Source organism: Pleurodeles waltl, chromosome 6 (genome assembly GCF_031143425.1).
Source record: "Pleurodeles waltl isolate 20211129_DDA chromosome 6, aPleWal1.hap1.20221129, whole genome shotgun sequence".
Lineage (NCBI taxonomy): Eukaryota > Metazoa > Chordata > Amphibia > Caudata > Salamandridae > Pleurodeles > Pleurodeles waltl.
Genome location: NC_090445.1, coordinates 1,080,263,146 through 1,080,289,606, shown reverse-complemented (window position 1 = coordinate 1,080,289,606; position 26,461 = coordinate 1,080,263,146). Strand labels below are relative to the sequence as shown.

General features: G+C 44.9%; 1 protein-coding gene across 17 annotated transcripts in view; it reads left to right on the top strand.

Moving 5' to 3' along the window:
• UBR4 (ubiquitin protein ligase E3 component n-recognin 4) overlaps positions 1-26,461 on the top strand; it is a 1,862,787-nt gene that overhangs the window by 1,769,738 nt on the left and 66,588 nt on the right. For all 17 annotated transcript variants that reach the window (XM_069240131.1, XM_069240143.1, XM_069240141.1 and 14 more), the window contains 2 exons: positions 5,562-5,675; positions 6,312-6,454. In XM_069240131.1, the coding sequence (XP_069096232.1) occupies positions 5,562-5,675; positions 6,312-6,454 (257 nt within the window). The remainder of the gene's footprint in view (positions 1-5,561; positions 5,676-6,311; positions 6,455-26,461) is intronic.

Below are 26,461 nucleotides of genomic sequence, written 5' to 3'. Positions count from 1 at the left end.
ACAGCGGCACCGAAGAAGATCGACGCCGAGAGGTTTCGGCCCCGAAAAAGAAAAAAGTCACCTCGGAGCCGAAAAAACATGCAGACAGGGTTTCGGTGCCGAAACAAACTGCAAGCGACCTCCCAAATGCAAAAGCATAGGTTTGAGGAAGAGCCACAATCAACTGATGTGGACCATACGCAAAAGCGTATTTTCATACAGCAAGGGACAGGAAAAATAAGCACCCTTCCCCCCATTAGAAGAAAGAGAAGGTTGGAGTTCCAAACTGAACAGACACCACAACCAAAAGTGGTGAAAAGAGTTACCCCACCACCCTCTCCTCCGCCCGTGATTAACGTCTCACCAGCACAAACTCCATCACACTCCCCAGCTCACACCACCATAAGCCAGGGTGACCAAGATCAAGACGCATGGGACCTATACGACGCCCCAGTGTCAGATAACAGTCCGGAGGCATACCCTACGAAGCCATCTCCACCAGAGGACAGCACCGCGTATTCTCAAGTAGTGGCTAGAGCAGCACAATTTCACAACGTAAGCCTCCACTCAGAACAGGTCGAGGATGATTTTTTATTCAACACACTCTCCTCCACCCACAGCTCATACCAAAGCCTGCCTATGCTCCCTGGTATGCTCCGGCACGCAAAAGAAATCTTTAAGGAGCCGGTCAAAAGTAGGGCTATCACACCAAGGGTGGAAAAAAAGTATAAGGCGCCTCCTACAGACCCGGTTTTCATCACTACACAGCTGCCACCAGACTCTGTCGTTGTAGGAGCAGCTAGGAAAAGGGCCAACTCCCACACATCTGGAGATGCACCACCCCCAGATAAAGAAAGCTGCAAGTTCGATGCAGCTGGTAAGAGAGTCGCAGCACAAGCTGCAAACCAGTGGCGCATCGCGAACTCCCAGGCACTACTTGCGCGCTATGACAGAGCCCACTGGGACGAGATGCAACATCTCATTGAACATCTGCCCAAGGACTTACAAAATAGGGCAAAACAAGTGGTTGAGGAGGGACAGACCATTTCCAACAACCAGATCCGCTCCTCCATGGACGCTGCAGATACAGCTGCACGGACAATTAATACATCTGTAACTATCAGAAGGCATGCATGGCTCCGAACGTCTGGATTTAAACCAGAGATTCAACAAGCAGTTCTCAATATGCCTTTTAACGAAAAAGAACTGTTCGGTCCAGAAGTGGACACAGCGATTGAGAAACTCAAAAAAGATACGGACACTGCCAAAGCCATGGGCGCACTCTACTCCCCGCAGAGCAGAGGCAATTACAGCACATTCCGTAAAACACCCTTTCGAGGGGGGTTTCGGGGTCAGAGCACACAAGCCAGCACCTCACAAGCAACACCGTCCAGTTACCAGGGACAGTATAGAGGAGGTTTTCGGGGACAATATAGAGGAGGGCAATTCCCTAGGAATAGAGGAAGATTTCAGAGCCCCAAAACCCCTACTACTAAACAGTGACTCACATGTCACTCACCCCCTCCACACAACACCAGTGGAGGGAAGAATAAGTCATTATTACAAAGCATGGGAGGAAATCACTACAGACACTTGGGTTCTAGCAATTATCCAACATGGTTATTGCATAGAATTTCTACAATTCCCTCCAAACATACCACCAAAAGCACAAAATTTGACAACACAACATTCCAATCTCCTGGAGATAGAAGTGCAGGCACTATTGCAAAAGAATGCAATCGAATTAGTGCCAAACACACAAATAAACACAGGAGTTTACTCACTGTACTTTCTGATACCAAAGAAGGACAAAACGCTGAGACCAATCCTAGACCTCAGAGTAGTGAACACTTTCATCAAATCAGACCACTTTCACATGGTCACACTACAAGAAGTATTGCCATTGCTAAAACTACACGACTACATGGCAACTTTAGACCTCAAGGATGCTTATTTCCATATACCAATACACCCATCGCACAGGAAATACCTAAGGTTTGTATTCAAGGGAATACATTACCAATTCAAGGTACTGCCTTTCGGATTAACAACCGCACCAAGAGTCTTTACCAAATGTCTAGCGGTGGTCGCTGCACACATAAGAAGGCAGCAAATACATGTGTTCCCATATCTAGACGACTGGCTAATCAAGGCCCATTCGTTAATAGAGTGCTCAAATCACACAAATCATATCATACAAACCCTCTTCAAACTAGGGTTCACCGTCAATTTCACAAAATCCAAAATTCTGCCGCGCAAGGTACAACAATACCTGGGAGCCAAAATAGACACATCAAAAGGAGTAGCCACTCCAAGTCCACAAAGAATTCAAAATTTCAACACCATCATACAACGCATGTATCCAACAAAAAGGATACAAGCAAAGATGATACTACAACTCCTAGGCATGATGAATTCATGCATAGCCATTGTCCCAAACGCAAGACTGCACATGAGGCCCTTACAACAGTGCCTAGCATCACAATGGTCACAAGCACAGGGTCACCTTCTAGATCTGGTGTTAATAGACCGCCAAACTTACCTCTCGCTTCTGTGGTGGAACAACATACATTTAAACAAAGGGCGGCCTTTCCAAGACCCAGTGCCACAATACGTAATAACAACAGATGCTTCCATGACAGGGTGGGGAGCACACCTCGATCAACACAGCATACAAGGACAATGGAACGTACATCAAACAAAACTGCATATAAATCACCTAGAACTTCTAGCAGTTTTTCAAGCACTAAAAGCTTTCCAACCAATAATAGTTCACAAATACATTCTCGTCAAAACAGACAACATGACAACAATGTATTATCTAAACAAGCAAGGGGGGACGCACTCCACGCAGTTAAGCCTGCTAGCACAAAAGATTTGGCGTTGGACAATTCACAACCAAATTCGCCTAATAGCACAATTTATACCAGGGATCCAAAATCAACTCGCAGACAATCTCTCTCGAGATCACCAACAGGTCCACGAATGGGAAATTCACCCCCAAATTCTGAACACTTATTTCAAACTCTGGGGAACACCTCAGATAGACTTGTTTGCGACAAAGGAGAACGCAAAATGCCAAAACTTCGCATCCAGATACCCACACAAACAGTCCCAAGGCAATGCCCTATGGATGAACTGGTCAGGGATATTTGCTTACGCTTTTCCTCCTCTCCTTCTTTACCTGGTAAACAAACTCAGTCAAAACAAACTCAAACTCATATTAATAGCACCAACTTGGGCAAGGCAACCCTGGTACACAACGCTGCTAGACCTATCAGTAGTACCCTGCATCAAATTGCCCAACAGGCCAGATCTGTTGACACAGCACAACCAAAAGATCAGACACCCAGATCCAGCATCGCTGAATCTAGCAATCTGGCTCCTGAAATCCTAGAATTCGGGCACTTACAACTTACCCAAGAATGTATGGAAGTCATAAAACAAGCCAGAAGGCCATCCACCAGGCACTGCTATGCAAGTAAATGGAAGAGGTTTGTTTGCTACTGCCATATTAATCAAATACAACCATTACACACAACTCCAGAACATGTAGTGGGTTACTTGCTTCACTTACAAAAATCTAACCTGGCTTTCTCTTCCATTAAAATACACCTTGCAGCAATATCTGCATACCTGCAGACTACCTATTCAACTTCCCTATATAAAATACCAGTCATTAAAGCATTCATGGAGGGCCTTAGGAGAATTATACCACCAAGAACACCACCTGTTCCTTCATGGAACCTAAATGTTGTCCTAACTAGACTTATGGGTCCACCTTTTGAACCCATGCACTCCTGCGAAATACAGTTCCTAACCTGGAAGGTGGCATTTCTCATCGCCATTACTTCCCTAAGAAGAGTAAGCGAGATTCAGGCGTTTACAATACAGGAACCTTTTATACAACTACACAAGAATAAGGTCGTCCTAAGGACCAATCCTAAATTTTTGCCAAAGGTTATTTCACCGTTCCATCTAAATCAAACAGTGGAACTTCCAGTGTTCTTTCCACAGCCAGATACCGTAGCTGAAAGGGCACTACATACATTAGATGTCAAAAGAGCATTGATGTATTACATTGACAGAACAAAAAACATCAGAAAGACTAAACAACTATTTATTGCATTTCAAAAACCTCATGCAGGAAACCCAATATCAAAACAAGGTATAGCCAGATGGATAGTTAAATGCATCCAAATCTGCTACCTTAAAGCTAAACGACAGCTGCCCATTACACCAAGGGCACACTCAACCAGAAAGAAAGGTGCTACCATGGCCTTTCTAGGAAACATCCCAATGCAAGAAATATGTAAGGCAGCCACATGGTCTACGCCTCACACATTCACCAAGCACTACTGTGTAGACGTGTTATCCGCACAACAAGCCACAGTAGGTCAAGCCGTATTAAGAACATTATTTCAGACTACTTCCACTCCTACAGGCTGATCCACCGCTTTTGGGGAGATAACTGCTTACTAGTCTATGCAAAACATGCGTATCTACAGCGACAGATGCCATCGAACTGAAAATGTCACTTACCCAGTGTACATCTGTTCGTGGCATCAGTCGCAGTAGATTCGCATGTGCCCACCCGCCTCCCCGGGAGCCTGTAGCAGTTTGGAAGTTACCTTCAACTATTTATATATGTATCATCTCAACCTTAAATAGGTGCATACTTAGTCACTCCATTGCATGAGCACTATTACTACAATTCAACTCCTACCTCACCCTCTGCGGGGAAAAACAATCGAAGATGGAGTCGACGCCCATGCGCAATGGAGACAAAAGGAGGAGTCACTCGGTCCCGTGACTCGAAAGACTTCTTCGAAGAAAAACAACTTGTAACACTCCGGCCCAACACCAGATGGCGAGCTATTGCAAAACATGCGAATCTACTGCGACTGATGCCACGAACAGATGTACACTGGGTAAGTGACATTTTCATTTTCGTGCATATTTCATACTTTATAGGTGTGTATTTTATATATGCTCCGGGGTCCCCGCACAAGGGCGGGAATATTCAGTGTTTATGACTTTGATGAGGATACCCCTGGAAGAGAACTAGGATTTACAGGTAAGTAACTTATCCTTATCAGTAAAAGAAAAGATTGTTTTTCTGATATGATTATGTTTGAAAGAATATCAATTGAAAACGGGGATTTTTAATAATGTGGGGTAGACATAGGCAGCTCTCTTCCAGATCTATAATTTAGGCTGAGATGTCCTTTTTTCTGAGTCTCAGATTATAATTAACCTCTAGTCTGCGTCCTCTTTACCTTCCCCAGCTTGTATGCCCCCCTCACCATTTCCCTTATCACAAGTGTTGATCTACTTCTGTCTTCCTGTTCTCTCTAACTAGTTTTTGTATGCTTGTGTTCCTTCATCACACATTTGTTTCTCCTCATTGTTCCTCTGATCCATGTTCACATACCTACATTGTCAGTTGAATTTGCTTCCTTTTGGGTCTCTCTCTCCTATTGCTGACATTTACTTAATTCCTACATCGGACTTCTCTCTTGGGTTCACTCACTCTCATATCTCCTTCTCTTTTTGATTTGTGTTCTGTGCTTCTCTCTAAGACTAATGAAAGAGGACAAGTGGTGACAAAGACAGCGCTCCTGAAGCAGATGGAAGAGCTGATTGAGGAACCAGGACTTACGTGCTGCATTTGCAGGGAGGGATACAAGTTTCAGGTAGAGTGAGGCTCATCTTTCTTTGTATGTCCATAGCATGCTTGCTTTAGAAGTATTTTACTCCTTAGGTGGCAGACTCTAGGACTTGGGCTTAGTCACATTTCCCCCATGCTTTTTACGTATCTGCCTTTGTTGATATGCTTATAGTTGTACCTAGCTGATGAACACCTGAGTGTTGATTACATGATTTCAAATTGTTTACTTAATCTCCTCAATTTTAGAGCATTATGGGTGTTGTCACCTCCTTCTTTTGGCATCTCCAGGCTGTCTCTTGCCTGGAGAACCTAGGTTTGGAAGGGACTCTTTGGTTTTTTAAAATCTGTTTACATTTATCACCCCTTGTTCAAGCTGAATTCCCCTCTCCATGACTCATAGGCCCACAGTTCAGTTACAGGGCTTCCCACTTCTGCACACTCCACTCAGTGTGGGAAAGGGTGTCTAGTAAGAACACACAGTATATTTGTATCTTTTCCATGTTTCAGTGTGTAGGGTTTCTTGAAATTTTGGTTGGTGGGACAGGAAACATGATTTCTAAAAAGACTAGTGAACACAGTAGAACAGTTAGTGCTTAAATTGCCCACTGCTGTGCATGTTACTGATTAAGAGAATTGCACTACAGAACTCTCTTGTTTGTAGCCCACTAAGGTTCTGGGGATTTACACCTTCACCAAGCGACTGAACCTGGAGGAGGCAGAGAACAAACCACGGAAACAACAGGGATACAGCACAGTGTCCCACTTCAACATTGTGCATTATGACTGTCACCTTGCCGCTGTCAGGTATGGCACCATCCTTCACTTTAAATTGCATTATGACTGCACCTTTTTCATTCCCAGGTTTGGATGCTGTTCCCCAGCCCCTTCCACTCCATTTAATTTTATTTTATATGTTCCGATTATCACATTGTTGCTATCAGGAAAGGCACGCCCCTCAACACCCCCACTTCTGTCATAACGGTGAACTCACAGCTGCCTGGCATTACACCTCCATGATTTCAATACTATGAATGTGTTGTTTTTTATGAATACTCCTCTCTGTACATTCTTTATTTAGATGATCTTTATGGTATTTCCGCCTCTGCCTGACATTTCTGGAAGTACCAAAGCTGATCAGTTAGGACACCAAATAGTGTCAGTGATATTGGTTTCTTTTCTTCTGAGCTTCAATCAATCATAGATTGGTAGAGCATGGCTAATCACCAATAGAGTCTCAAGGCACTGTTTGTGGGCGTGCTGCTCAGTCGAAGAGTTAGGTCTTGAGGTCCTTCCTGAACTGCTTCAGTGATGCGATCACCCTGAGCTTGAGAGGTAGCGTGTTCCAAGTCCAAGCTGCTAGGTAGGAGAAGGATCTTCCTCCTGCTGTGCTTTTCCGGATCTTGGGAACAGCTGCAAAGGCGAGCTGGGAGGAGCAGAGATGTCTTTTGGGTACGTAGAAGATGAGCAGTTGGCAGAACTCTGTGCTTGCGGAGTATTTTCTCGTTTTTATTTTTGTTTTGTTTTTCTAGTGTTTTTTCAGAGCTTGTCTCCTCCAAAATCTTCACATCTGACAACAACAAGAACACATATTTGCAAAAGTCTGACACTAATATTATTTAGATTCCATGCATGAGGCTGGCATTTGCACTAACACTGTGTCTCAAAGTAATATTCGGTAAGGTGGCGAAGCTCTTCATTTATTTCCTGAAGAATGCTTTGACTAATACCCAAAGTCAAAATGGTGCCTCTCTTGTAGAAGAAGCTGCCCCAGATCTCCTCATTTGAAGTCTCCTAATCACCACAAAAGCAAAATCTCTCTTCCTTGTTTTTGAATTAGAACTGCAAAAGGCATTATATGATGAACACAGAAGAGTCTTGACTATTGTTCTTCTGAACCAGATGTAGATGATGAATACCTTTAAGCACATCTTTCTTCAGGGGTCTCTTTTAGCAAAATAAATCTTTTCAAGCTGTGACTATTTTTTATCCTAAATCACGAACCCTCCAGAACATTTGTGGTTCCACCTGCTCCATCTGCGCTGATAGACCTTGTATCATCCCCACCAGCCTTGGCCACGTCCATCTGGCCTTCGACTCTGTTCACTGCCTACACTGTTGGTCTTTCTTTTGATTTTTCTATGCCCTCTTCTGTGAAGTACATGAGGTTGAATGTTTTGTTTACAATGCTTTGAGCAGCAGGCTCTACATCTGGGTCATCTCTGGCATGGGTTGAGAGTTCTCGGCTGACCATTCCACCACCTCTTCCACCAGATATGCTTTCCTGTATTATTATAAAGAAATGTGCTACCAGGTATCTTAAAGATTGTCTTAAAGAAGATGATTTCCGTAAAAAGGCTTTTGGATCAATATTGGAATTCTCTCTTGAACCATATCCTGTGAAAAGGGATTTGTAACTGCTTCCAGAAATACTTAATTCTAATGAGAGTCCTCACTGAAGGGACTTTCCTGAGCCAGATGATTTGTCAGAACACATCCGTCTCTTTCTCTGCAAGGAAAACCACATCAGTTATGGAAATTTCATTTACCCAAAGTCAAATATTTTTACTGTCATTCATGTAGGCATTATTGGGCACAATTTACACTCCATAGGAGAAGTAGTAGTCTCTTCCCCTTTAAACAAGTAACAAGAACATATGGGCGTGCCCTTCATATCTAGCTGCTTAACTACTGCATCTGACTCAACAGAAATGTGTAGTTCAAGCACATGCAGCCACAATTAAGTGGACTACTTTCCTTACAGTTCAACCAAAAAGAGAATTTAAGAAGCTGGACATGTTAGAGCATAAGGTATTTTCTTAAGCCATCCTTGACATAAGAATGTGCAATTCTTTTTGCCAGATAGCACTGTATACACATTGCCGGAAATTAAAGGCTTAACTTCTGCATCCTTGCCTGAAAACTTTTGGGATGTGTTTTCTCGGCTGTTGAATAATGGTAACGATAATGGTAACGATGGAGGAAGACAAGCAGTGTGCTTGGGAACAGACATCATTTGCTATATATTGATGCTTTCTGGTGTGATACTAAGGTGCCAAGTATGAATTGTTTGAGTTTGTGATTTGAGTCACACTAGTGGACATTCCCTTTAACTGTCAACGCCTGCTCAGGGTGCACATTTACTGAATAAATTAAAACAAAGTAGAGCATGCAATAGGGCTAGCTTGCTGAGAATGATCTTTTTACCAAAAATACCTAATGGTCATGGGCTACTTCCACTGTACACAAGAAGCCCACAGCCTTCTATCCAGGAGGTTTATCTCTGAGAGGTCAGAAGGGCCAGGTTAGGCAGATGGTAGTAGATCTACTTCCTCTCCAACTATCATAAACACCTTTTAATGTATCTGTTTAGCTAGTCTTTAAAAGTGATTTTCCTTTGTAGTAGTGGGTCTTAAACATAATTTTTGCTTCCAGGTCCAGATACCTTGATGAAAGACATTAGCCCACCTAGGAATGTTTTTTTTCATTCAGATAGTAGCACGTCACAAGAGATTCCTGCTTTGCACAGTGGAAGGCAAGCACTTTAAACTTCTTGTCCTACCCATTGGTCTTTAATTTATGGCATGGATTTTTACCTAGGTGGTAGTAGCTCATCTCTGCAGAAGTGTTTTCTCCATGAAACTCAAGGCTTAGCCATATGCATTGAATTACCTACTTTCAGACACATTATAATAACCATTCTTGTCTGCTTTGGAAAGAGTCTGAAATATTCGCCAAATGATGGACCATTTCACTTTAAAATTGATTTAATGAGAAAGCTTGTTCATAGCAATACTTCTAGGGTCACTGTACTGTGGTACTTTAATGGTAGCTGCAGCCAGTAATGTGACAATCTGTGTGGCAGGAGCCAACAACGTCACCTTTTAACTCAGCTAATTCAATGGGGAGCCACATAAGCTAGTCATCGGAGAGCTGTTTTGACAAGTTCACAAGAAGTGGAGATCAATTAGCGTTCTTTAGAGGTCACACTAGAAATCTTTATCTATCCACTAGAACTAAGAACCTTCCTCTCAGCATTGAAAGTCATTATCCCTTTTGTACAGTGGATGAAAGTGCAGATTTGTTTGAACAACAGTGCTGCAGTGTTTTACATCAAAAAAGGTCTTAAGCACATTTACAATAGGCCTTTAGCAATGCGCCATAAACATTCACATTGGTCTTTGAGCAGCTCACCTAATAAGAATTCTGATTGAGAAGGCAGATTAAGCACACTTAATACACCAACCCATGAGTGGAATTTCCACCTTGGGAAATTAAGTAGTTCTGCAAGTGGTCTGCTAAGTCACAAACTTGAGCAGAAAATGCAGCAAATGAAGTTCCTGTTCGAATATTCCCTCAGAGATACCTTTGAAATAACTTGGAATTTCCATATGCTTTTAGCCTTTTGTCCCTTCCCCTGGATTTTTAACCTGATTCAGAACATCTGGGACCTCTGGACCCACTGCAGTAGATCAGGTCCACTGTGGTACTCGGACCTCTGTGAGCTCAACTTTGAACTCACTTACCAGTTGCCTTCCATTGACAGTGTGATGTTGATTCAGTGTGGGTCAGTTCTGCTCTACGTGCAAAGACTTAGTGTTCATACTTGGAAATCGAATAGAAAGCTTGAGAAGTTTCTTTTTTGCCTGCTATGTCAGCCAAAATAATCTTTATTCTGTTACATATAACCATAAAGGATACATATACATTCTTCAAAGTTAAAATACATAACACAATTAAAAAAACAAAGCAATAATAAAAAAAAAATGATACAGTACCTACTAATGAACAAATATAAAATCTTATGTCTTCAAAGAGCCACCTTGGGTGCAGTGCAACAGTCGACCCCTTCTTTTTCGGATCCAAATTTTACTTGTTAAAAACCTTGTAACATAAAAACGCATACTCATTATATAACATTTGTAGGAAAATGAATGCTGGTTTAGTCTGAGTAAATTGCTTCCTCCTTAAAAGGGGTAAAATAAATTGACAACGGGGACCAATATAAAATTCACAGAGAAAGGTAAAATGCAAGTTGTCCTGGACAGAAAAGGTATCACAGCAGCATGGTGCTCGACCTAGTTCCAATCTAAACGATCTGCTAATAGCAAGTGCAGTAAGTTCAACCTAAATTGAGGCAACAAAAACCAGTGATGAGTTATTGAAAAAAGTAAGGTAAGGTTCGACAAGGTTGCTGGTGGAAACAATAACATAGGCATGAACTGAGGGTTTAACTAGCCTCATACTTTCTCTTGCGGCCTGAGCTCTAACACAAGTGTTTTGACAATAGGTCTTCTCTCACATATTTCCTGTGTGATCATATAGGTCCTACCAATGTACCACATATTAGGGACTTATATGGGGGCACCGGTATGCCAATTGTGGGGTATGCTAAGTCCTAAGCAACCAAAGTTAGAGAGAGAAAGCATAGTCACTGGGGTCCTGGTTAGCATGATCCCAGTGAACACCTTCAAAACACACTTACAGCAGGCAAAAAGTGGGGGTAACCATGCCAAAACGAGGGTACTTTCCTATTTACCCCCTCATCCCAATCAAAGAACAATAAGGCTAACCTTGTCCAGTTGAGTCTTCATTTTAATTTTCTAAGTGGAAATATCTGGTGAGTCCATCTGCATTAGAGTGGTTACTCCCAGTCTGTGTTCCACTATATAGTCCATTTCCTGTAGGCATAAAGACCACCTCACAAGTTTGTGATTTTTACCTTTGATGTTTTAGCCATAGGAGGGGCTTGTGGTCTGTTTAAACAAGGGGTGAGTGCCAAATAAGTACGGCTTCAGCTTCTTCAAAGCCCAGACCACAGCAAAGTCCTCCCTCTCCATTGCTGTCCACCGCTTTTCCCTGCTGGTCAACCTCCTGCTAACGAAAGCTACAGGTTGACCCTGGCCCTCTTCATTCAGCTGAGATAGTACTGCTCCTATCCCTATCTCTATCTCAGAAGCATCTGTCTGTGCAATAAATTGCTTGAAGTTGTCAGGGCTTCTTAATATAGGAGCAGGACACATGTCCTGTTTAAATTAATTGAAAGCTTTTTATCAGCTAGCTGTCCCAAAAAACTTTCTTGGGCATCCTTTTAGAGGGGCTACAATGGAGTCCTAGTTTTTAATGAACCTCCTGTAGTAACCTGTCAGGCCTAGGAATGCTCTGACTTGAGTTTGTGTGGTAGGGGCAGTCCAATCCAAAATGGTCTGGGTTTTGCCCAGTAGTGGTTGGATCTGTCCTCCTCCTACCAGGTGGCCCAGATGAACCACTTTTCCCTACCCTATCTGGCACTATGAGGCCTTGATAGTGAGGCTTGCTTTCTGAAGGGCCTCCAATACATTCCTAAGGTGGACCAGGTGGTCCTCCCAGGTGGATCTAAAGGAAGCTATATCAGAAGATAAGCTGCACTGAAGCTTCCCAGGCCTTGAAGAACTTTGTTCACCTACCTCTGTAATGTGGCAGGTGCATTCTTTAATCCAAAGGGCATCACTGTGAAGTGATGGTGCCCACTAGGAGTGGAGAATGCAGTTTTTGGTTTAGCATCTTCTGACAACTTGATCTGCTAATAGCCAGCAGTCCGGTCAAAAGTGCTTAGATACTTGGCAGAATCCAGTGTATCTATGAGCTCATCTGCCCTTGGGGTAGGATGAACATCACAGGTCACAGTATTGAGACCCAGGTGGTCCGCACAAAACCTCATCTCCTTTTTACCATTTTAGGAGTGTAGTTTTGGGACAAGGACTACATGACTAGCCCAGGGGCTGTCAGAGTGCTGCTTAACTCCCAGGTCTAACATAATTTGCACCTCAGATTTGATGCACTCCATGACATGAACAGGTTACCTATAAATTTAACTTTTAACAGCCAAGCTGTCACCTGTATCAGTAGTGTGTTCACGCCATGTAGTTTAACCAGGGGTCCGGGAGAACAGTTCAGAGAACTGTCCGAGGAGGTTTCTGTCATCTTTTTGTGACTCAGAGAGGCAGTCTGCAAGCACATCCCCATCTATTGAGCCATCTACTGGTTTATGGAAGAAGAGGTCAGGAAGAGGGTCACTCTTCTTACTGTCCCTCATTAGCTGCCATGAGCAAGGTCATGTCAGACCTGTCATAGTAGGGTTTCAGTGGTTTCACATGGAGCACCCTGTGAAGGCTTCTAGAAGTGCCTAGGTCACCTAGATAGATGACCTCACCCGTTCTCTCCACAATAATGTGTGGTCCACTCCATTTGTCTTGGAGTGCCTTGGGAGCCACTGGCTCCAAGACCCACACCTTCTGTCCTAGCTGATGAACAGTCGGCACAGCCTTCCGGTCATGCCATTTGTTTTGTTTTGCAACTTTTGGTCGTCCTGAAGGTTTTTGAAAGCCCTCTTCATGTACTCAGTCATCCTAGATCTGAGGCCTACTGCCTAGGCCACAATGTACTATTTTGGAGGCTTGAGATGTTCCTCCCAGCCTTCTTTTTGAAGAGCAAGGGGACCCCTAACAGGGTGTCCAGACAGCAGTTCAAAGGGGCTTTAGCCCACTCGCTTCTGAGGAACCGCCCTATAGGCGAAGAGGAGGCAAGGTAACAAGACATCCCATCTCCTCCTGAGTTTCTCAGAGTCCCATTATCATGCTTTTGAGAGTTTTGTTAAACCTCTCAACTAATCCATTTGTTTGTGGATGTAAGGAGTGGTGAATTTATAAGTTACTCCAGTATTGGAACGTTCATAGATTCACATGCTTGAATCACTCCTCGTCGTCGAGGTGGGAGCCCCTGGTACATTTAACCAAGTAGTATTAACATTGGTTTAAACCTAAAGGCCATTAGATCTCTCAGTTTAACACTATCTGAGTCATTTTAAGAAAAAAGACCAAACTTCAGGGTCCACCAATCAGGCGACACCACCCTTCAGAACCTTCCTGAGAGAAGCTCCAGCACCTCAGATTTTCTGAGCACAAGTGGTTATAAGATAAAAGGAGAAAAAAGAGGTAAAGGTGCGCTTCTGCGGGGAGGTGGGCGAGTCGCATATGAATCTATAAAAGATTCCTCTACCGGAAAACTAAAGATAAAGGTAAGTAACAAATTTTCTTACTTCAGTATTGGAACTTTCATAGATTCACATGCTTGTATCAGAGTAGTAAGCAGTACTGATGAACATTGTATTACGCATCTATCTTGTTCAATACATACATTAATAGTATGTTAAAATACATCGATACACAGAACAAAATTCTGAACATTATAGGTAACACTGTAATGAAAATATAGCATGCATTTCAAACATCTTTGTTATAGGCAATGTGCAGACCTGAAATTAGGATGTTGGGATGGAATATGTAGCTCACCTTCACTGGAAAAGATTCCTGATGACTGCTTGTGCCACCGCTACCTCTGCTTGAGATAATGCTTCCAAGCAGTAATGTCTAATAAACGTATGGCAGCTCTTCCAAGTTGCTGCTTTACAAATGTCTTGGAGCGGTACACCTGCAAACAGCGCTGCTGAACAGGAAACTGCCCACGTTGAGTGCGCACGGACAGATGTTTGCAGTGGCTTGCCTGACGGCTAATGGCAAAATTTAATTGCTGAAGAGATCCATCTAGCAATGCTTTGTTTAGAGAGCGGTTGATCCCGTCTGGGTGCGCTGAAAACCACAAATAGGTGGTTGGTTTTGCGAAATGGTTTAGTCCTGCCTAAACAGAATTTAATACATCTTTTAATGTCTAAAGAGTGTAATGCTTTCTCCACTGGAGTTGTAGGATTTGGAATGAATGTCCTGAAAACTAAGGGCTCATTCAAATGAAAATCCGAAGGGACCTTCAGAATGAATCACGGATTAGTGTGCAAGATTATTCTATCCTTTTTAATCTGTAAAAACGGCTCCTGTATGGAAAGTGCTTGTAACTCACTGACCCGCCTGGTTGATGTTAGGGCAACAAGGAGGGCGACTTTCCTGGAAAGGAATTTCGTAGAAGCTCTATGGATTGGCTCAAAAGGCTGCTTCATAAGTTGTGCGAGGACAATATTCAAATTCCAGGAGGGAGGAGGAGGTCTGAATGGTGCAAACACTCTGAAAAGCCTTTTCAGAAATCGTTTAATCAACCTAGAGTACCATAACAAAGGTGAAGACTCTGAGCGTCTGAGACGCAATCGCCGCCAGGTGAACCTTTATGGAGGAATGCGCAAGCCCTTAGTGCGCTAAATGTAGCAAATAAGGTAATATCTGTTCTGGAGATGAAGATAGAGGATCAATTTGTTGCTGATGACACCACAAACAACTTTTTCCACTCACATGAGTGAGTCTTTTTGGTGCTAATTGCTCTGGTCTTGGATAGATTACCCCTGCACTCCCGTGGAATGTTTAGATGTGCAAACTCACGGTGCTCAGGAGCCATGCTGATAGCATTGATTGAGGATTCGGATGTAAGATTTGTTTATTGTTCATTGTTAGCAGATGCAGAGATTCTTATTGAGATGTGTGGCTTCAATGATAGGAGAAGCAGCTCCGTGAACCAATGTTGACGAGGCCAGTACGGGGCGATTAATATTAGCGTGCATGGTTCTCTCTTAATCTTTGTTAGGACTCTCGGGCCAAGGGAATTGGCGGGAAAGTGCATGCAAAGATTCCTGACCATGCTATGGAAAACGCATTCCCCCATGATCCCTTCTGGTGACACCAGCTTGCGAAGTATCGGCATTTGTCATTCGACCGGCTGGGGAAGAGGTCGATGTAGGGTGTTTCCCACTTGAGAAAAAATGTGGGTGACCATGGACCGGTCCAGTTCCCATTCGTTACATATTGATTTTTGCCTGCTGAGCATGTCTGCTATCCTGTCCTGGATGCCTGAAAGATGCACTGCTGTGAGGAGGATGCCATGCTCTACAGCCCAGTTCCAAATCCCCTGAGCTTCCCTGGAGAGAGTAAGAGATATTGTGCCTCTCTATTGGTTGAGGTAATGAATCGTAGTGGTGCTGTCTGTTATTACCATTTCCGAACCGGCAGTCTTTGGGAAGAAAGCCTGTAAAGCTAGACGGACCACTTTGAGCTCCAGCAGATTGATGTGCATTGTTTGCAACTCCAGTGGCCACTTGCCACTTATCTGTAGGTCTTGTAAAACCGCTCCCCAACCCTTCAGAGAGGCATCTATGGTGATTGTCCACGGTGCTGGGCGATGAAGAAAAGATTGATTCTTCGAAAGATGATGTTTCTGAGACCACCACAGCCTTGGTGATTGCTGGAGTAATTTTTATCTGATCTTTGAAGTTTCCTGAAACCTGGAGCCATTGCAGATTGATCTGCTCCTGCAAGGGACGCAGAGAGGAACTAGAGGTTTGCATTAGGACATCATCCCCAATAAGGACTTGTACAGGCGTACTGAAATGTATTCTTTTCTTTGTATTGATTTTGCCACAGATAGCAGTTTCTGCTGCCTTTCCACAGTGGGGCAGGCCATGGTGAAATGAGTGTCCAGTTTTGCCCCTAAAAAAGTGATCGTGCGTGATGATTGAGGTTTGGATTTCTCCCAGTTGATAGTCAGGCCTAAGCTGCTGAGCAAGGCAACGCACTTTCCTGTTGACATGTGTGCTGCCGCATAGGTGTCTGCTTTTATCAGCTAGTCGTCTAAGTATGGGAATACTTAATGTTTTCTCCTCCTGAGAAAGGCTGCAATAGGAGCTAGGCACTTCATGAATATACTGGGAGCTGACTTTAGGCGAAATGGAAGGACTCGAGCAGAAGAGGGCCTTTTAAAAGGTTCAGCAGACTAAGATGGAGGCACAGAAGATGATTTTCTAGGCCTTTCGGAACTGCTGACATGTCCTCTTTCCCCTTTGTTGGAGAATTTGTGAGATGATGAAGAAGGGCTGCAGCCTTTGTAAGACCCTTAGGTGGTCTTTTTGTGAGCCTTTCTTGGCTGCTCTGAGGAAGATCTTGAATTAAATCTAGGTCTCTTGGATGACTTTCTGGAAGATGTGGAGGTATCATTGCTATCTGAATCAGAGACTGGGTTGTCTCTAGATTTAAGTTTCTGCAGCCATAGTAATTGTCTGCCCTCCCTATCCTTCAGGGTGTTAGAAGAGAAGTTGCGACATGCCTTGCAGTCCTTGGCAGAGTAGTCTGGGTAAACGCAGTATATGCAGTCCCGATGGGGGTCTTCAGAGTGTAATCTTTTTCCCACAGGACTTGCAGGATCTGAACAAACCTTTCCTTTCCTTGTCAGACATGTTGTAGGCCTTACCCACACTCAGTCAGAACACATTTTGAAGAGTATAATCTTGAAGCTATCCCATAAGATTTGAATAACAGAGCATAGCTCTGAGGAGACTCCCTAGCACGACATGCAGTAAAAACAATGGTAAATAGTGAAGGCCCTAGGGGGAGACCAAACAATATACTAAGTAACTGGAATGTGAAAATCAGTCCCCCACCCAAGGAAGTGGAATCAGTAGAAGGGAGCTATAGGAACTAGGAACCCCAAAAGATATGTTTGGCCTGGGGGTCCCTGGACTGGTACAAACCAGTTTATGCAAGGACGGCATCATATCTGCCCTTCAAAGCATACCGGTGGCTTGGGGAGGCTACACCTCCCAAGCCATGTAACACCTATTTCCAAAGGGAGAGGGTGTTGCCTCCCTCTCCCAAAGAAAATCCTTTGTTCTGCCTTCCTCTGCTTAAGCAGGCTAAGCAGCAAGAAGGCAGAAACCGGTCTGTGGGATGGCAGCAGCACGGGCTGTCTGGAAAAACCCAGAAAACTGGTAGGAACAATGCTAGGGGTCCTCTGAGGGCCCCCACAGTGCATGGAATCATACAACCAATACTGGCAACAATATTGGGGTATAAATGTTAACATGTTTGATAACAAACATGCCCAGGTTCAGAGTTACCATTATGTATCTGGACACAGGTAGTGAGTGACCTGTGTCCAGTACACAGGTAGAATAGCTTCCCCGCACTTAAGAAGTCCAGGGAAATGGAGCTGGAGTCCTTAGGGGCACTTCTACTCATGCAGGAGTGCCCTTACACACAAGTAATGTCACCCTGCCCTCTGGGCTAGGAGGGCCTGCCAAGGTGGGACTTAGTGACCTGGTGCAGTGACCTGTAGCGATAAGCTGCATGCACCTTTTCATGCAGGCTGCAATGGCAGACCTGTAGACACATTTTACGTGGGCTCCCATGCCCATGGGTGGAAAAATGCATGCTGCAGCCCATGGGTAACCCCTGGTGCCCCAATGCCCTGAGTACCTAGGTAACATATACTAGGGACTTACATAGGAGCACCAGTATGCCAGTTGTGGGGTATTCTTAGTCCTAAGCAACCACATGCAGAGGGAAAGAGCACAGTCACTGGGGTCCTGGTTAGCAGGATCCCAGTGAACACAGTCAGAGTACACTGACAGCAGACAGAAAGTGCAGGTAACCTTGCCAAAAAAAGGGTACCTTCCTACAGCCCCCGACTGGGCACGAAAAGTCTGGTATCCCGAGCTACTGATCATGGCTACGGGTTCTCTGGTCAGACTGCCCCTTTGGGATAATCTTCTGTTGTAGCAGCAGGGGAGGGATCTCCACTCGAACTTGTCCCTTCTTTGCCTACATGCGTGGAGATTGAGCAGAAACAGTTGACACCTTTTGACCTTCTGCCCAAAGTGGCATAAATATGTGCCATGGTGTAACAGCAAGTCTGTTGACCCCCCTTTCTGCACCTCTCTCTGAGGTTCTCTTGGTCATCGTTCCTTTGGCCCAGCAGGGCTCTGCTCGAGGCATTCCTAAAGGTTATTTATCGGCCATCTCAGCCTTTCTTAGATTGCCAGACCTGCCTTCCTTATTCAAATCACCCATTGTCGGAAAGTTCCTGAAGGGACTTACCCATTTGTTTCCTCCGACCCCGTTCATTATTCCCCAATGGGACTTGAACTTGGTCCTAACTTAACTCATGTGTGCCCCCCTTTGAGCCAGTGCACAATTGTCCCTTGCCACTCTTAATCATTAAGGCTGTTTTTCTTATTGCCATCACCTCTGCTTGCAGAGTGAGTGAGCTTCAAGCTCTTTCTTCCAAGCCACCCTTCTTGTCTGTCCACCCTGACAAAGTGATGCTTTGAACAAGGGCCTACTTCCTTCCTAAGGTTGTTACCCCTTTTCACATAAGCCAACCCATCACTTTGAGTACTTTTTATGCACCCCCCACCCCATCGCTCTCACGAAGAGGAGAGACTCCATTGACTGGATCCAAAAAGAGCGTTGGTGTTCTGTCTCAATCGTACTAAAGATTTCTGTGTGGTCAATCAACTCTGGATATGTTGATGTGAAGAAAGGGAAGGCGGTGCAGAACTGTACTATCTGAGGATGGGTACTCCTCTGACTCAAAATGTGCTACGCTCTGGTGAAGAACCAACCCCCTAAGGGCTTGTGTGCTCAATGCAACCAGAGCAACTTCTACCTCAACGTTAGCATGTGGAGTTCCTGTCCTGGACATCTGTCAGGCAGCATTGTGGGCCTCCCTGCATACTTTAACAAAACATTACTGTCTGGACAGTCAGGTCTGCAGAGACGGCTACTTTGGTCGTTCGGGACTACAGGACTTTCTAGTATGATCTTGGTTTGCAGCCCACTGTCCAGGATGGTATTGCTTGGGTATCTATTCTGAGGTAAGGAATCTGCAACTAGAAGTCTCTATCAGATGAACAAGTTACTTACCTTCGGTAACAATTTATCTAGTAGAGACATGTTCTAGTTGCAGATTCCATACCGACCCACCCAACCTCCCCGCTTGTGAACTCATTTCTAGGGAGAGGGATTTCTCTTTCAGGACCCTAGCTCTGGCACATCGATTTCAGTTTTTTTCATGGCTCTCTGCTACTGGCGTGGAAAGTCGTGAAAATAAACTGACATCAGCGCACCAGGGTGGCACTTAAGTACGACGGCGACGCCATCACAGCACCCACGACGCGTACAGCGGACACGGAGTCGACCAACACCGCCTGATGGCACGCAAAGGTACTGCTCGGAGAAAAATCTCCAGATCCAGTCTGACGCCTGGAGAAAAATCTAAGGTAAGGAATCTACAACTAGAATATGTCTCGAACAGATAAATCGTTACCAAATGTAAGTAACTTGTTCTTAAGTGCAGTCAACCCTCAGGGTCCTGGGACTCATAGCCTCCTGCATTCTGCTGATGATGCATGTCAGTTAACATATATGGGCTCTGCAGTGGGATCTGAAGTCCTGTTACAGGTGCCACGTGGTGTTGCAACAAGCAAGGTAGAGTGGGGTACTAGGCTCTGTGCCAGGAGGTGCTACGCCTCTGGAAATGCCTGGTGCACCAAGGAATCTTCCTCGTGGCGAACCACCTGCTAGGATCATTGAATATCAGGCTGGGCTATCTCAGCCATCAACGTCTAGCTGTTCACAAGGGACAGTTACACCCTGATGTGGTGCAGGGTCTCTTCTGCAAATAGGAAGAACCTTGGCTCAGACTGTTAGCCAACACTAAGCATGCACAATGTCAGCAGGCCTGCGCATTGGTGTTTCCAAGTAGCCTCTCACTAGAGGATGCTTTCCGTCTAGAGTGGCGCTCTGGACTTCTGCATGTCTTCCTGCCAACATTTCTTCTGCCCCGAGTTCTGAAGAACATCCGGTCCGACCAGGCTGAGGTCATCCTAGTGGCCCGAGATTGGGCACGGAGGTTATGGTATCCAGAGCTCCTCGGCTGGACCATCTGTTCTCGAGTTAGGCAGTCACTCAGGGACGACCCGCTGTTGCAGCAACTGGTAGGGTGCTTAGAGATTGAGACGAAACAGCCGAACACATTTGTCCTTCCTCTGGAGGTTGTGGATTTAATCTAGGCAACCAGGCGCCCCTCTGCAAACACTGTATTCACCTGTCATTGGGATACATTTGTAGTTTGGTGTAGCGCACACCAGATTGGTCCCCTCCAGGCAAAGTTATCAGACTTTGTTTGTTTTGTCTCTTTCCTGACAAGCCTTTGATTTGGGCATAGTTAAAGGGTACCTCTCACACTTTTATAGTTGCTGGACCAGCCCTCTTTATTTAAATCACTGATTATGATCCGTTTTTTGAAAGGTCTGCAACACTTGTTTCCTCCCTCTCCTTTTACTATGCCACAGTGGGACCTTAGCGTAGCCCTCATATATTTGATATGCACCCCCTTTGAACCTCTTCACAGCAGCTCCTTGCAACTTCTTACCCTCAAGAATGTGATTGAGGTGGCCATAATATCTACATGACGTGTGAGTGAGCTGCAGGCTCTCTGCATCAATCTGCCATACGCCACCTTCTTTCCTAACAAGCCGGTTCTGTGGATGTGAGGAGGAGAGGCTCTATTGCTTGGTCCCTAAAAAAGCGCAGAACTTTTACTTCAGTCATACCAGAGAAAACAGGGGAGCAATCAGATATTTGTGGTTTTCGTTGGAGAGGAAAAATTCAAGGTTGTGCAAAAAGGACTGTCTCTGGGTCTCGCCGTCTGGGGATGTGGGCAGCCTCTGAACAGCTGACCGCCCACAAGAGTCTCAACTCCACATCATTCCCAGGGCAGATAGTCATCCATGCAGAGCCACACAGCACCACCTACTAGTGCATAAAGGCATTGCTCAAAGTTTCCATATCCAGTCTGACACCTGGGTAATCAAAAAGTGGGAAATCTGCAGTTAGCGTCTGTACCAAAAAGAGCGTTACTGAAAATATGAACTTGTTTGATAAGGTTAATTCCTTTTGCAAAGCAGACTAGTTGTTAATAGCATTTGCTAAACCTCATAAGGGCCACCCAGTATCCCCAGTTGTCATCACCAGATGAATATATAGTCCATTGCATCCAGGCCTATTGTCACAAACAAAAAGAGCCCTCTCTGTAATACCTAGGGGCACTCTATACGTAAGAAGGCAGCAATTGTGCCTTTCTTGGGACATTTTCCCCTCGCTGATGTGTCATGCTGCTTTTGGTCAACCCCACACCTTCACTAAGCATTATTCTGTGGATAGCTTTGGCAGACAACAGGCTGTTGCTGGCCTAACTTTAAGAACCCTACTTCAACAACATCATCGCCCACATGCTTGCTACCACTAGCATGGGGTACTACTTTCTATAGTCTGTGCACAGCATGTGGATCGACAGCAAGACATGCTATTGTAGCATGTAGTGATTCACATGCACCTTCCCTCTTCCCCAGAAATGTGTGGCTCTGATCCTTTAACTAGCTCCTTTTGCAATCTCCATGCCCACCATGTTGTGTTTACTCACCACTCTATACTACTCTCACCTAAGAGAGGAGTCACCATCTACCTCGTGACTCAAGACTTTTAAAAAGAAAATAAAATCTTGAATATTTTTTAGACCAACATTAGATGGCAGGAGTATGAAGAGTGTGAATTTATACCACTTCACACTATGAACAGATGCTTACAGGGGAAGTAACCTTTTCTTTGTGCTTGCCATCTCTTAGGTTGAAGTTATCCTTTCTAAACTAGGATGTTGCTGACATATGTAGTTCTCTGAAGATGTCACACCTTTTTTCAATTTCTTCTTATCTATCTAAAATAGAAGACCATGTTGATAGAACAGCCTTAAGCAACTGACCTTTAGACCAGTTACATTACGTTACAAATATGCTACTCGTTCGGATATGAGCCAGTGGAGGAAATTAATGCCCATTCCTCTTGATGAAAGGTAGCTACTTTTGTGCTCCTCAGAAGAGTATCAGTCCTTAATATCTGTCAAACGGCATTTGAGTCTTGTGTTCAGACTTCTAAAAAAAACAATACTGACTTGATGCAGAGGAACAAAATGAGTTACTGACTGTACATGGAGCCCTGAAGGCTTTTCTTGCTCATAATGAACTTAATTGGCCTTGGTAATTCATGAACAGTCCTTCATGAGAGATCTGCCTATAGTAGGTAGCATAAATTAGAATATGCTATTTCCCTTCAGTTAAGGTCATTTTTCATATCTTCCTGCAGAATCCTCATAGTTTTCCCACCTTCTTTCTTGCTGAGGGCTTTTTAATTTTTTGGTTTTGTTCTTTTAAGCAAATATACTTTTCATTCTTTTTCATTCTTGCCGCTATTTTTGTCTTCTGGTTTCTCTTGAGCACGAAAAAATAGGTGGAACTGTCATACTAGTTGGAGCATTATATGGACCCACTGTGTCAATTCTAATGGTGACATCACTCATATTTATTGTTGATGTCTCGTGAGCACCACCTGGTGCTGATGGAGAATTGCTGAAAACCCTTTGCAGGTCCATTCTGAAGCCTTGGGACAGTTCATGAGGAGAAATATGCTGAAAAAAGAGGTTTACCCATGGTACGAAACATATTCTTATCGAGAACGTTATTCTGAGTTCTACTGACTAGCTATGAATGGTCCTTCCTGCAGTCTCGAAGGATGCATTCCCAGGCTGTACCATGCCATGTTTCTACTCACTTATCCCAGCTCTAGGAAAACCTTTCAAACATTGAGTTTTAATGTAAATTCTCATATTGCTTTATTATTCCCTGATTCTTTCTTCTCTTTAAAGGCAAGCAGAATAACTGTACACACACTGATCCTTATTTTGCCACCTATGGACTTTCAGGCATCCCCGCTATTCACAGAAATGCTTTTATAGCTCACCCAACCAAGTTAATTTTTTCTAATATCCAAAGGAAGTGCTTGTTCCAAGCTTGTCTGTTTGAAAGTCAACCAAGACATTTTATCATAAATCAGTCTGTACATTCAGAAACATAACATCCATAACATCAAAAATATTGATATTTTGTGGGGTTAATAAGCAGTTCCTTCAGCATCTACCCGACACTTGAGGTCACTAGTTCCTGTCCTGAATGCATGGGCTTAATCACACTTAAGAGCTTCCTTGTAAATTGGGAATATGTCTTGGGCTCAGATGGAAAAGACAGATTGCCCTGTAGTAAAAGAACACTATACAAAATATCCTCATGAGTAATGTATTTACTCAATGCATATATTTTGCGGATTGTGATGCCATAGGTAAATCTTACTCCAGCACCAGACTGGCAGGAATATTTTTACACCAGGGAAATTGAATCCTCCAAACCAAAAGCAAAACAACTGATTTTTGCTTCTGATTATGGACCATGTAGTTTTGTATCACACAATTCGTTTTTCCCAACTTCATTATATTGGCTGTGCTATTACCACAAATCTCTCAAGTGTGATTCCTAAGAAGTATATCTGATACAGACGTCTAGTTGCAGATTCCTTACCTTAGAATTTCCCCCAGGCGTCAGACTGCATCCGGAGAATTTTCTTCGAGCAATACCCTTGCGGGTCGTTATGTGGCATCAGTCGATGTTGTTGGCGTCGTAGTGATGATGTCAGGAGTGGTACATAGATGTAGCCTCAGTGCAGTGACGTCAGTTCTTTTCTTTTTGCGCCACGCACTGAGCCGGAGAAAGCTACCCTAGGCATTTTTTTACTGCTTCGACCGTTTTGTTGGATTTTTGGTGAAGTTTTGGTGCATCGAGATGTCCCCAAAGACCGGCTTCAAACTTAGCAAGGACTGTCACTGCATGATGTCGGTGACAGATCCGCATCAGGTCTGTTTGTGGTGCCTGGAGCGTGACCACCAGCCCGAAGCTTGATTCCGCATCAGTCCCGGTCTCGCTCGAAAGGACTGTCTCAAGACCATTTGCGGTGCCACCACCACTCATCTTCCTCCAAGTCTTCGTCTCAAGATAAGATTAAGTAGTTGAAGAAATCTTGTCATCCTTCGACTTCACACCATCGCTCTGCTGATGCAATGCGGGGGAGGAGTGTCAAAGCTCTAGGCCTCCATCCTCAGAGCGTGCTTTTGGGTCCGCTCTGCGCCTCCCCGAGTTTCCAAGAGCCAGAGTGACCCCTGACCAATTAAAGGAATTTTATGAGGCCATGCGCCTCATTTTTGGTCCGTCCGACCAAGCTATGGCGCCTTTGGGCCCAAGGGGTTCAGTTAGAGGGCCTTCAGGTTCGACGTCAGTGGTTCTGGCCACCAAAGTCCCCTCCGTATCCGCACTGACGCCAGTCGTACCATTGAGACCTTCCCCAGCGCCGGTTTGACTGTCAACGTTCCCAACGCTGTGGTGCCCACTATCGATGTCGACCCAATCCTGATCCTCGATGACTGAGTCAGAACGGCGTCGACCCTACACTGCCTCCTTCGATGGGGCCTATTCACCCCAGGTTAGATTCTGACCCTTATTGTTAGGGGTTTGAATACAGAGGGGTCCCTGGACCCTTATGAATACCAGAATGATCCTAACATTGTCTGGCCACAGGAGTTTGGTGAGGCCAGTGGTTTGGATTCCTCTCCAGCTGGCATGCTGTCTCCTCCTACCGTGGCTATGGCAGAGATAACTACTTATTTCATGGTGGTCAGTAGGGAGGCTGAGGTCCTCGGCCTTGAGCTTCCTATTGTTCAGGTCAGGTTTCATCTCCTGATGGAGGTGCCTCAACCAGTGGCTTACACCTCTGAGCCTCTTCTTCCATTTAATGAAGCCCTCACCAATGTCCTTGTGGGTAATTGGTCCAGACCCAACACAAGGGTTCCTGTAACCAGGACAATCGCACACCGCCATCGGCCTGCTCCCAACGACCCTAAATTACTGTCCCAACACCCCACGCCTGAGAGCCATGTTATCCAGGCATCTTCATCCTCTAGTGCATTCCCTTCCGCACCTCCGGATAGGGAATCAAAAAGACTGAACTGATTTGGGAAGAAGACATTTTCTTCCTCCAGTCTAGCGCTGCGATCAGTGAACACCGCAAGCCTTTTGAGCCGTTATACTCACTCCTAGTGGGATACGGTCGTGCAGGTCTTGCCGCAGATAGCGGAGGAGGCCCGTGCTATCATCTCCCAAGCTGTTACCAATGGGAGAGATGCAGCAAAGTTCACTATCTGATGTGGGCTGGACACGACCGACTCTCTGGGTAGATCAGTTGCAACGACCGTGGCCTTGAAGCGCCACGCCTGGTTACGAACATCTGGTTTCTCAGGGGATGTCCAACAGACCCTTATGGACATGCCCTTTGATGGCGTCTGTCTCTTTGGAGACGATTCGGACTTGTAGCTTGAGAGGTTCAACGACTCCGGGCTACGGCTCGGTCCCTCTGACTTTTGACTGCCACTCGCCCCCAACAGTCCACCTTTTGCCCCTTTCGTGGCCACAGAAGGTGGCTCCCTGTCGCGTCTCTTTCTCAGCACCATTCCACCCATGCTGTTCAGCCCATGCGTGGCCGCGGGATGCAGAATCCCACATGATAATGGGACAGGGAACCTGAGGTCTGCCCAGTCCACCTCTGCTGCAGCCTCCAAACCCTAATACTCTGTCCCCTCACTCCGGTCCAGTTGGCAGCAGGATTCGCCATCACCTGCCCCACTGGGAACTTTTCAGATTGTTTGGAGGGGCTTCTCCCTCCCCTTTGAGACTGCCCCACCAGCCGTGCCTCCATCATTCAGCCATATACCAGAGGATCATTTGGCACTTCTCTGCCAGGAAGTTATGGCTCTCTTGGCCAAGGGAGCCATAGAGTGTGTCCCTGCACCAGAAGTAGGTTGTGGTTGTTATTCACACTATTTTCTGGTGCCCAGAAAAGACGAGGGTTTACGTCCTATCCTAGAGCTTCGGGCCCTCAATTTCTTCCTCAAGGAGAAGAAATTCAAAATGCTCACCCTGGCTCGGGTCCTGTCTGCCTTGGACCCAGCAGACTGGATGGTAGCTTGCAGGAAGCGTAATTCCATATTCCCATCCTGCCTGCCCACAGACGTTGCCTACGATTCGTGGTAGGTCACAAGCACTTTCAATTTACTGTGCTCCCCTTCGACCTT